This window comes from Choristoneura fumiferana, chromosome 14 (genome assembly GCF_025370935.1).
Source record: "Choristoneura fumiferana chromosome 14, NRCan_CFum_1, whole genome shotgun sequence".
NCBI lineage: Eukaryota > Metazoa > Arthropoda > Insecta > Lepidoptera > Tortricidae > Choristoneura > Choristoneura fumiferana.
The window spans coordinates 12339341-12351516 of record NC_133485.1 but is presented as its reverse complement, the minus strand read 5'-3'; the positions used below and the strand labels follow the sequence as shown (position 1 = coordinate 12351516).

At 35.7% G+C, this 12176-nt stretch overlaps 1 protein-coding gene across 2 annotated transcripts; it reads right to left on the bottom strand.

Moving 5' to 3' along the window:
- Positions 1 to 2290: 2290 nt before the first annotated feature.
- Positions 2291 to 11449, bottom strand: LOC141435183 (uncharacterized). 2 transcript variants are annotated; one of them, XM_074097791.1, is made up of 7 exons: positions 10186 to 11449; positions 9260 to 9621; positions 6995 to 7150; positions 6482 to 6613; positions 5393 to 5942; positions 4591 to 4766; positions 2291 to 4345 (listed from the first exon to the last, which is right to left on the bottom strand). In XM_074097791.1, exons 1-7 carry the CDS (start codon positions 11236 to 11238, stop codon positions 3931 to 3933), a joined length of 2844 nt encoding a protein of 947 aa, XP_073953892.1. In that variant the 5' UTR covers positions 11239 to 11449; the 3' UTR covers positions 2291 to 3930. The 2 variants fall into 2 exon arrangements, with proteins under 2 accessions (XP_073953892.1, XP_073953891.1); XM_074097790.1 differs by having other exon boundaries at positions 5393 to 5957; positions 10186 to 11448.
- Between the last annotated feature and the right edge of the window lie 727 nt (positions 11450 to 12176).

Sequence of the window (12176 nt, the reverse complement as noted above, 5' to 3'; positions counted from 1 at the left end):
TTGGAACGGATTAGTCTAGATAAGACAATGGTAGGGTTTTTTGTTAGGTATGCTACGTAAATTACACCTCGTTACACCCATATATTAAAGTACTTGTTGGTTACAAACACCCTTTGAATTCAAAGTCAAAGTCAAAATATCTTTTACAATGCACGTGCTCGGAAAGTGCCTCTTGACGTGGGTCAACATATCCATAGAAAATTAGTGATTCCTGCACGCATCCACAAGTGTGTAGTAAAGTTGTATGGATTTTACTTACCGCACTTGTGGCGGTAAAGTAACTTTTTTAAATTGCAAATTGATGTCCAAACTATTGTTAAAAAAATAAGTCTAAAGAGTCGTTATAGTTAGGCTTTGAACAAATAAGAAAACGTTTGATGCAACCAACTGAAATATTTACTGATAAGATAATACAGATTAAACGCGACAGAAAAGAGAACGTTAATTTTTTTCTATGTAAACTCGTATTTTAATTCCGTCTAAGTTATGAAAAAAAGGGAATAAATTCTTGAGTCCAATTCGGACCGTGCGACGTCAAGCGCGCGCACTCGAAAGTTAACCAATGAGCTTCCAGTGCGCGCGCACGACGTAGCACGAACCAATCATGGTTACCCGTTCGCGCCTGTCATGAAACCCCGCCAAAGTAATGTTCATCAGTTCAGTCCGGTGAATTAATTTTTGATGAGTAAATAAAATGAAGAGTTTAAATGATGAATTTATATGTGACTTTACGCCGCCTTTCGTCCTCCACGAAGCACATAATAATATTGTCAGTGACAAACTCAATGCTGAACAAAATACGTGAACTATAATATACATACCTAAGTTAATAAACATCGTAAATTGATAGAATAATCTACTTCTACACACATGGATATTATAACATCTACCGGTATGTCTTATTCTTATTTATTTGCTTTTATCTATTAGAATTAGTGAACCAATTTTGATTTATTTACAGTTCCAAAGCTAAAAAATCTCAGATTTACGGTAACTTTTTGTTAATAGCTGGTATAGATTAGATACATAATACATATACTTGATGATAATTAACTATTACACTTATTTATTCACGGGTTGCACTGATATTTAGCATTATAGGAGCGTGCAGGAGATAAGGACTAGCCAATATAAGTGTGAAAAATGTCAAGCAACAAGGGCTAATAATTAATCATAAAAAATCACGATACTAAAACAAAGTCTCCTTTACCTATCATTAGTACCTAGCTGTAGCTGTTCTAATCCTCTGAGTCAATGATTGTTATGAAAGTTGGTTTAATAAAGTGTATACGTTAACGAATTTGGTTGGCGTGCATGTCGGTATGTATATCTACTGCCTGCTACTGTAGTAAAAGGAGTATGGCAAAAAATGATGTAGTCACTGCCTCGATTTTTTTCTCGCTTAATGCATTGTAAAACGTTGTATGATATACGTGTCAAAAGTAGGAAATTCCCAACTCGTGCCGGCTCAAAACACTCGCTTCGCTCGTGTTTCAAGTTCTCCGCACTCGTTTGGAATTGCCTACTTTCCGCACTTGTATCATAAATAACTATTATTCAATTTAGGCTATAACAAGCACTTATGAATGTCAAAAAAAATCTACTACCTACCACTAAGCCAAATGGAATATTTTTCAATAAAGACACTGAATGATTGGGTTAGTTTGACTGATCACATAACTTTTACCACACCCGGGAATTATCACGCTAACGAGTAATAATTACCTCAGCGTTTCAACAACATTGTAGTGACCGTGGTCACCAGTAAACATCTACAATAGGTAAGTAATTATAAAGTTAAGTATTAATCAGTGTCTTATCCAAATCTAGAATAATATAAGTGTACTTACTCGCAACACATCAAACGCTTTGAGAATGTCATCTTTACCAAACCTATGATTATAATTCGCGGTCACTTTGTCAGGATCGATGGAGTAAAACTTTTTCATTAAACTGAAACAATACTACGTGTTTTTCAATGAAATATCTTCCTATCTTGGGCTTTCAAAATAGGGTAATTTAATAAAACTTACTGTAGTATTTCTCCCTTGTTTAGATAAGTTAATACTGTATAATCTTCCAATAAGTCTTCAGTAAGACCTGGATATGACTGCGAGCCGCCCATTATACCAGTTTCCAGGCACAATATAATATAAGCTCTTGTCACTTGAATCAACAAAGACTGACATTGTTTTCGATGGCCGATTATCTTATCGACAACATCATTGAATTGTAAATTGACGTTAAAGATAATGAAATGATCGCAATTATATTGAAGAATAAAACCATATGAGAAAGAAAATAATTTATTGCCTAAAAATAATCTGAGATCAGACTCAGCAATTGTAACAAAACACACGAAAATGGTCTTAATTAACCTTGCCAGAGGAGGTGCAACGAAAAGAAAGGATTAATATTGACATCAAATCTTGAGAATACATTATTTGCTGTTTATAGAAAATAAATGGGTTACAAAATAACAACATGCGAATCTATAAAAGGAAGCACAAAAAGACCAGGCGCATCCAATATTATACTTATTTTCTACGTCAACAACGGTCACACCAGTATGCAAATGTGTTTATAATAAACCAATCACACTGCCCACATAATGAGCTACTGTACTCTACAAATATGTAGCCGCGTACACCTTGACTATCTTATTACACAAACTGTCAATCATAAAATAACACTGTACTTAGAAATAAAATAAAAATCACTATTTTGTTGGGTTCCATAGCTCATCCTTTGTCATGGTAGCACCTGCAGCTAATCAATTTTACAAATAATAAATCGAATAGTTTTTAAACTTAAACAATTCGATGGACAAAGTCAAAGCTACTATTTATGCAAATTCTAATTGGCTAAAAGGATCTCAATCCCAGGTTATATTCGAGAATATTCATCCACCTAATTATTTAGTAACCCTTTAAATTTTGAACTGTTTTTAATTTAAAAATCCTTATATTTTCACTTAAAAACCAGAACTATTCAGATTAACCCCTCGTATGCTTAGACGCGTATCCGTGCCAGTTCATGAACTGCGTAAGCACGGATACGTTCAAAATCGAAAAGAAAAATTCAAAATACTAAAATACGAAGCGGACAACCTGTACTGACGTAAAGTTGCCGCACCGAGGTGTCAGTCAAATTCTGAAACTGCTCCCGCATACGAGGGGTTAAACCGTTACCAGTCTTTCTAACAAGAGTTTTAAATAAATCGCACAGCAGCTGTAACGGTGAACATAACAATACGCACCACTTCAACAGTTGAAACAGTGGATCACAGTATTTAACGCTATAGTTTGACAAGCTTGTGCGTGACACTCAGTAGAACCCTGTCGCAGTCAGCATTTGCTGCACTTATCAAAAAAAACTTAATAAGAACAGCAAAGGCTCCCCCACGGCTCCACGGTGCCACTTACGAACTTGTCAAGGTATAATCAAACTTTGAAAAGTTATCAGATCAAAGAAACACATCTCCAATTAAAAGTATCGCAGCAGGCGCCAACATGCTACATTCGCTTACAGAAACCCCAGTACTTACAGACTTGCAAATTCAATATATTAAATTATATCTGGTATTAAATCGTCAATAATTATACATGTACTCGTTTCTAGTTGCAAGCGTATTAAACTTTAGATTCAATAGACCTGGCTAATGATGCAAACAAATACACCATGGTACATGTATTTGTATATAATCAAAATTAGCTGACTTAATAACGATGACTATTTCTGGCCAATTCCATTGAACCCGATGTTAAGTTACACACAATTATCAAAGACAAAATTAAAGACGAGCACAATCAAAATGACCACCAGATGCCATTTCACAAGTATTGACCTATTAGTAAAACGAAAATTCTCTAATCACACAAACTTTACGAAAATCAGTCATTTATCTTAATTAAATTGTTTTTAAACATATCACCTTTTAGGAAAGTCGACATTGTCAAAACTAATTTGCCTCCGGGCTCTCATTTTAGCAGCCTCCTCAAATGAAGGCATAGAGTTGGACTTGAATAGGGCCGACTTATCAAGCATACTTAAACCACTGCTGCTGCTCGAGCTCGAGTCAACATTTATCAGTTTGTCTTGCAGCACATTCTTTGAGCCACTTTTGGGTGGGTCTTGTTTTACACCATTACATGTGTTCTCTTTTATTTGTGACGTGAAAGTGCTAGTTGCGGCTTGCCTGGCTTTGAACTGTTGATATGCATTGGCCGATATGTAGCCAGTGAGTTTGGTGTTTGTCTCGTTGGCTAGTTTCTGTTGCTCCTCTTGGAAACAATCTTCGATGCTGCGACCTTGGATTATTGCGTAGACGTACTGACGTGCCAATCTGAAAGGAGAATGGTTAAAGTCAGTTTAATGGTCAAAGACTTTGCTATGAGGGGAAAGTAACAGCATGTTTTGAAAGTTTTGTCTTTTTGAAAACTAAATTGTGACTTGTATGATTTGGTTGCATTCTCTAGTGCGGTGAGCTATTTCGTGAAATTGGAAGAGTAATTCGATTTTTTGTTGATGTTTTTTTTTTGTGATTGATGTTAGAAGTGTCTCTGGAATAATTTAGATGCTTGGGCTTACTTGAGCATAGTCTCAGATGTGGACAGCTTGGGTGATGCGAACTTAGCGGCGTGCGGGGGCAGAGTGAGTAGGCGGCGGGTGAGGCGCGCCAGGGCCTCCGCCTTCTCCCGGAAACCGGGAGATGACATGCGCCAACCGTGCACGCGCAATGCCTCTGACACCGCCCAGAGAAGTTTCTGAAAGTAAAAGAATATTTTAGAACATTAATAAAGTAATAAATATTAACGTAGAATTCAATTATCGTTATTCCACGGGAACTATGCAATTTTCCAGGATAAAAACTATCTTATGTCCTTCTTCCCCGGGACTCAAATTATCTGTAAACCGAATTTGTCAGAAAAAAGAAAGAAGACATTTATTCACTAATAGAAAAGACACACAAATACAATGACATTTACACAATTACACACAAATAAACCAAAAAAATACACGAAAACACAGAAATCATCCAAATCGGTTCAGCGGTTTAGACATGATGAAGTAACAAACATACAGACTTTTGCATTTATAATATTAGTGGGAAGCATACGCTTAATATGAGGAATCTTTATGCACACAGATGAATTAATTTGGCAATGTGAATATATTTTACGAAATTTTAATTCTTCTCTATAACTCCAAAAGATAAGATATTGTAATCAAGATAAATATGAGAAATGTTGCGTTAATTTGAATGACTTCCATTATTAATTTAGCCATCATTCCTCTATGCTAATCAAAAGCTACTGCTGCATGTCATTAAACAAAAAAAAATAAGTCAAGTCAATTACTCCTCCATTGGATTTATTTAAAAAGGACTTACTTTTTTATGTGTTTCATTCAGATCTGCTGTGTTTCTCCGGCTGAATACTTCCGACGCCCGACGATTCATACTATGCGGGTTCATAGTGTCTATGGTATCTCCGCCGAACGAGAGGCTCTTTGCAACCTTGCTTCTGCTATTCTCCGGTTGCTCATCCAAAGCATCCAGCTTCCTCTTCAAGAAGTGATCACTCTGAGTTCCATCTGCACTCTTGGTGTCTTTTGTTCTGTCAGGTGATGAGAATAGAGCTCTCTTTGACCTCATGGCCTGAAGAGGAACAGAGGTGCTGGGTGCTGTAGGTATAGACTTTCTGTTATCTGGACTGACAAACAAGGCTCTTTTCAGCGTTTCACGAGTTGGCTGTGATCTTGTCATGTTTTCAGTGTCTATCGGCTGCCTTCTCATAATCTTCTTGCGGCTGGAGCCACCACTCTTAGTTTTTGGAGTTTTGGCTGGAGTTTTCTTGCCTGGAGTCTTACGGATGGGGGTTTTCTTGCCTGGGGTGCGTCTGATGCGGGGACTTTTTCTGTCAGACGAGTTGACCAATTTTCTGTGAGGGAAGTAACTTAAAATTGTTTTTGTTAGAATACTGGGAAAATAGATATAAAAAAGTCAAATGTAATTAATCAGGAATAAATTTCATGCACATTCAATAAGACCAAAAATACTGATTAATTAACTAAAGCAACTATTTCACTACACAACACTGCTTTTTTTTTGTTACTATTATTTAGTGCTGCCTTCTGGCCGAAAGACGTCGTGTGCCGGCGGTACCGGGCACCATGCCGCAGATGAATGCGACGTCGGGGACGGTGACTCAACGGGTCACGCCGTTTTGTCACCAAATTAGTTTTAAATATTGATTATAAATATGTATGTTAGTCTGTAAGGTATTTATTGTATGGGCCAAGTTGCCCGAAATAAATGAATTTATTATTATTATTATTATTTATTATTATTATTATTATTATTATTTCAATTAATCAAATTACGTATTTTAACGTAAATAAAATGGTATTAAAAAAAAGTTACATTTATCTTGCTTGTATATACACATTATTTATCAGTATTTATGTAGGTTTAACTTACTTTTTATCTATGAGCACCATCCTGGCTGAACTCGTCAGGGCTTTTTCATTAATCGTAGCAGCACTGCAGAAGGCTTGCCGTCTTCTTGCCAAATGTGACAGGCGCCTTCCAGGAGACTTTGCTTGGGCCATTCTGTGAAATTATAATGATATTCTTTAATATGTTTTACAATAAATAAAGGCAACATGCCATTTAATAAACATGTAAAAAAATAAAAGCTACAAAAAATATGGTTATATATAACTTATATTGACAGGTCTCTTACTCAACCTCACAAGTAGATCATGCTGTTAATATATCTTGCACATATCTTTGTGCAAGTTTTAAACACGAAAATTGAGTTAGCAAATTACTCTCCAGATCTTTGAAACACAAATGAAAGGATAAAAACAATACAAAGAATACTTGACCAAGGAACAGCTAGATACAGGCACCTATCAGTTGCTTGCAACTGCCTGAATGATAATTTATATAATAATAATAATAATAACGAAAATTGTATGCATTATTTACTTGAGTCTTTGTGCCTTCCTCTTGTGAGCGCTGCTTGGCGACTGCAGTCCCCCGGAATGCACACTAACACTTGTGTCTGTTTCAGCACCAACATATCTTTCTCCGTAACGTAATGCCAGCATTTCAATCTTTTCAGAATAGCTTGTCACATTGTAACTAAAACAATTAGTATTAATAAATGTTAAAAAAGGTAGAAATTTGCAAAGGGAAAAGTCAGTCTGTAGGGACAATTATCCCTTTATTTATATGATAAGTTTACTCCTGTACAGTCAACTACGAATATATACGCCCAAAGTTACAAATATACACAACCTTAATGTTAAATCAATAAAATTGTATATACATATTTTTGTAACTTTGGGCATTTCAATCTTTTTGTAGCTGACTGTACCTAAAACCTAAATCTATATCTCCAATATTTGGTTAATTTCATGTGTTTTATTTATGATAAAGAGTTATACACACTATAATGTTAAAGTAGCTATACTCCTATATAATGCTTACGTAAGAAGCAAACTGGAATATAATGCAGTTGTGTGGGATCCCCGAAAGAAGAAATATGCACTAATGTTAGAAAGAGTGCAGCATAAATTTGCTTGATTTATCTATAAAAAATATTATGGATATTATCCTACTCTTTATCCATCTTTGTTTGTTGCCGGTATGGTCGGGCTGTAAACTATGCAATTGAGACGTAAGTTTGCAACGCTCACTCACTACTGTTCACTTTTACGTTATGTCATAAGGTGGACAATCCGATTGTACTAGGCAAATTGCATTTATTTGTGCCAGACAAATATATAAGTGCGGTAACTCGCAAACGGAGGCGTCCACGCAACCTTTCCACCCTGGTGAACAAAACTAGGGCCCTGCAAGCGGGCAATGCACCTACCGCTAAGGCTGTTGTGACCCTCCTATGCAAATTCAGCCGCTTTTTAAATAGTCTAAGACTCTAGTGCAAGTTTATTTTTATTTTGTAATTAATTTGTAATTTTTCATTTGTATTTTGTAGTTAGGTATAAGTTTACTCGCTTGTGGACGTTTTGGTCTTCACTGTAAGTCCACAAGATAATCTTTTATTAATAAATAAATAGAGGATACTATTGCAGTACAAATAGCATTATATTAGTGTGAGCGACAAAATAATATACCTCTCAGTATAAGTATAGCTAACATACTTCTTAAAACTTCTGCTTGATTGAAATCTATTGTAAACGAATAATATAAAGAGATTGATCTTGAAATACCTAGGAATAATAGAATCAAACATTTACTTAGTGTCAGTCATTTCAAAGGGATGGTTCTTGCACATCTATCTAATTAATAATGGCAGTAAAATAGAACTAATTTCAGTAAGTAATTGTCAGTAGTTTAACAATAGGTCAAATCTAAATGATAAAAGAGCATATTTTTGCCACAAACCATGACCTAACCTAACTCTAGAAACCTCAAAAAGAATTTAAGATAAAAACTCCTTATCTCTTATTGCCCAATACACTTACTGTAACTGTAGCAGTTCAAGAATGAACTACAAGTAATCTGGTTAAATATTTTGTCGAAACATATTACTTTTTCATTATAATTTGATTTAATTTATTAGTTAACATAATAATGGTTCTGAATTATAACCTGTATTATTGCTCATCAACTTAATATAAATTAAATGACATAATGGCATTCAAAATATGCTAATTACCAAATTAGCTAATGACAACAAGTTACTTCAAATGTACTTGCTGGTTTGCTTTCTCTAAAAACTAGTTACACTCTAATATTAACAAATAAATAAAACATGATTATAATTATGATAACCTATATAAAAAATACTATACCTATGAAACACAATCTTTTATTTAATCTAAAAGGCTTTGATTTATTGATATGTATTTTTAGATCTGCATGAAGTAATGCAGTAATGATTGAACCAATCATTTAAGAAAAACAAAAACACTAAAATGGAATATATAAGCAAAACATGTTAAGTTACTACAGTCAAAACCGTTTATAGCAACACCAGTTATAACAACATATTGGATATAACAACAAAAAAATATATCTCAACAAAATCTTTCTTATATAAATACCAATAAGTAACACTGATTATAATGACAGACCATGTATAACAACCAAATATTGCTGTCCCTTCAATGTCCTTATAAACTTTCGACTGTAGGTACATCAAACACACTAAAATACTTTACAGATAACCAAAAAATCTGTTAGAATTTGCTATATTAAAGTTTAAATAACTCAAGAAATACTTACTAAACATCATGGTGCCTGCATTTCAACAGGTCAGGCCACAGTGCCTCTTTAACCTCAGCTTCAGTGCACATGGGAAGGACTATGCTCTTGTCATTAGCACTTGTGTTCAAAAGGTGATCAGTGTTTGCCTCAACCTTACTCTTTGAAGGCAAAGCAGTTTCTTCACTAGGGACTAGAGGCCCTTCTGGAATTTCAATGAAGGAGACCCTTTTTGTTGGTGTTACTGGATCACACTCAGGGTTATTGACCTTAACCTCATTATTAAATGCTGGCAGGAAGCAATAGTACTTCTTGAGCATTTCTGTGACATCTATGCGCATTGTTGTGATTGATGGTGGTGGCAGGATCCCTTTGAGTTTTTCCTGTTAAAGGTTAAGTGATATTTAAAATTTAGCAGCAGGTATGCTGCCCTCATAGACAATAGGGTGGTATCTTAAAAAACACTGTTGATATATTTATACCATCTTATGCATAATGTTTTACTCAAAAGTTAATTTTTGAGATAACACCTGGTTGCTTTAATAGGGTAGTCTGTGCATGTTAATTTTGGCATCAAATACTAGGACTTAAATTCTCCAGGATAAAAAGTATCATGCACTGAAGTACAAAGATATTGATATGGCCAAAGTTACAAAAACATATCAACGGTTGAAAGGAGAAACTGACTAAGCAACCTTTTTGTGACAATTTTGAGACATTGCTCAAACAACAGAACAATTTACTGATTCCGAACATGTATATAACTTACTATCTTAAAAAAATGTTGCTTAGTCAATTTATCCTTTCAACCGTTGATATGCACACAACACAACCTTATGGACTTAACATTAAGGTCATGTAACTTGGGCCATTTCAATATCTTTGTAGTTCACTGTAAAAAACAAAATTTAACCAAAAATAAATACAAAAAGAAAGTAGAAACTTACCTCCATTTTCTTCACCATTTTCTTATTACTCTGTTCATAGTTTTTAAGAAAATTCCAAAACGGCTCTGGCTCAGGTTCGGGTTCAGGTGCTGCAATTGGTTCAGCATCTTCTTCATCTGAACAAAACATATCTGGAGACCTCAATCCACTATCAAAAGACGCTTCCAAAGATGAATAACTCTGATCATTGCTCCATTTTGTACTTTTCTCCTCAGGTCTGAGAAATATGCTCTCCCTTCTGGAAAAATCCTCATACTGGGAGTCCACAGTGTTGTCTGTCCCTTTTTCTCTCTCAGTGCTCCTTTCATCAGATGCCTCACTGGCTGAAGGCGTCAGGCAACTTTTATCTTCAAAGGCTTCACTATTTTCATTAATACCCACAAAGCACTCCAAGTCTTGTGATTTATCATCCATATTGACTAGTCCTGCATTAGCTGACAGAGCAGCAATAGGATCTACTATGGGTTTCAACTTCTGCACATGTTTGATAGTACCGTTGAAGGACAGTTCACTAATCGGCAATTTAAAGACACTTTCGGAATGTCTTACGTCACGAAGCATGTCTACTGCATTGTTGCTGTTTTCCATTGTTGAGGTTAAAAATATTGGTTGTTTAAAACAGCTGGATTTAAATTCGTCAGACGACACAGGGACGTCTGTCGGGTCGGACTTGTCGTGGTCGACTGTCTGTGATGAGCTTTCGCACAAGGACGGCGCGAGGGAAGTGCAAGGGGACCCAAGCTTAGTACAGATATCTGTGTTCGAATTACCCTTATCCGCAGTATTCTCCCCAAGAGCTAAAGCAATACAGTCTAATCGCGCGTTTTCGTAATGTTTACTATGCTCTAAGATATCAGTTTGGACAGCAGCTGATAAGTCAATGTTGCCTCCTATGTTCGTGCTTTCATAATCGCAATTACTTGATAATGACACCGGTTCTGGTTCAATTTGTTCGCGGAAATTATCCACCACATTAAAGCTTCTCAAGTAACGCTCGTACAAAGAAAAACTATCACTCATAGAACGGCAATTTGAGTCTTCAAAGGATTCCATTACCACCACATTTTATCCACACTGCCATCAGGTTAAAACATAGGTCCACAAAATTAAATGTTCGGAGGCACAAACTCATTAGCTGTATGCAGTTAATGACAACATTATAATACTAATACTAGAATCGACTATGAATGAATAAAAAGAATATAAACTGTAACCCGCCCGCCATCCTTCCTCCAGCGGCCATAAACTTGCCATAAACAATTTTTTTCTCTCACAAGCTGTAAAGGCGCGGCCACATGCAAATCGCTCGACGCTCGTTTCCATCCAACGTCAAATCAATCAGCAGGGCTACTAATACGAAACTCGAAACTCGAAGTTTGTGTCATGCGGTCTCTTTGACACTTATACTATTTAATACGAGAGCGAGAGGGACGGTACGATACAAACGTCGAGCTTCAAGTTTCGTAGTAGTCCTGCTGGTCACGTGGCATATAGCGATAAAGCTGAAAAAGTTGAGCTTTATCGCTGGAAAAAAAACCTCTTCAATTTCGGCAATAACACTGTTATTTTTTTTCATTTACTCCAATTTCTTTTAAGAAATCAGCTTCCAAGACCAAGATCATTCCTGCAAGCAAGCAGCCCAGCCATGCCAGCCATCTTGTCGTTGCCTGCTGCTCGGCTGACGCGGCCACTTGACGCTACTTTTTGAGTCGCCGGAAATTCAAAATCACATTCAAAATGGGGTCACGTGACCAGATTTATCGTTGCAAAAGAGCGACGAGCGACATTATGTGGCCGCACCTTTCTGTATGTGTGTTTGTGTGGTGGTGTACCATAAACAATGTAGAATTCCCATATAAAAATACAAAAATAAAATACCATGTTCACTATTGTTCACGTAAATTATTTATGTAATTTTATAATGGAATTTTATATTGAATAAAAATACATTACTTACAAAATATTCTAATTACAAAATTGAAACTGAGTAT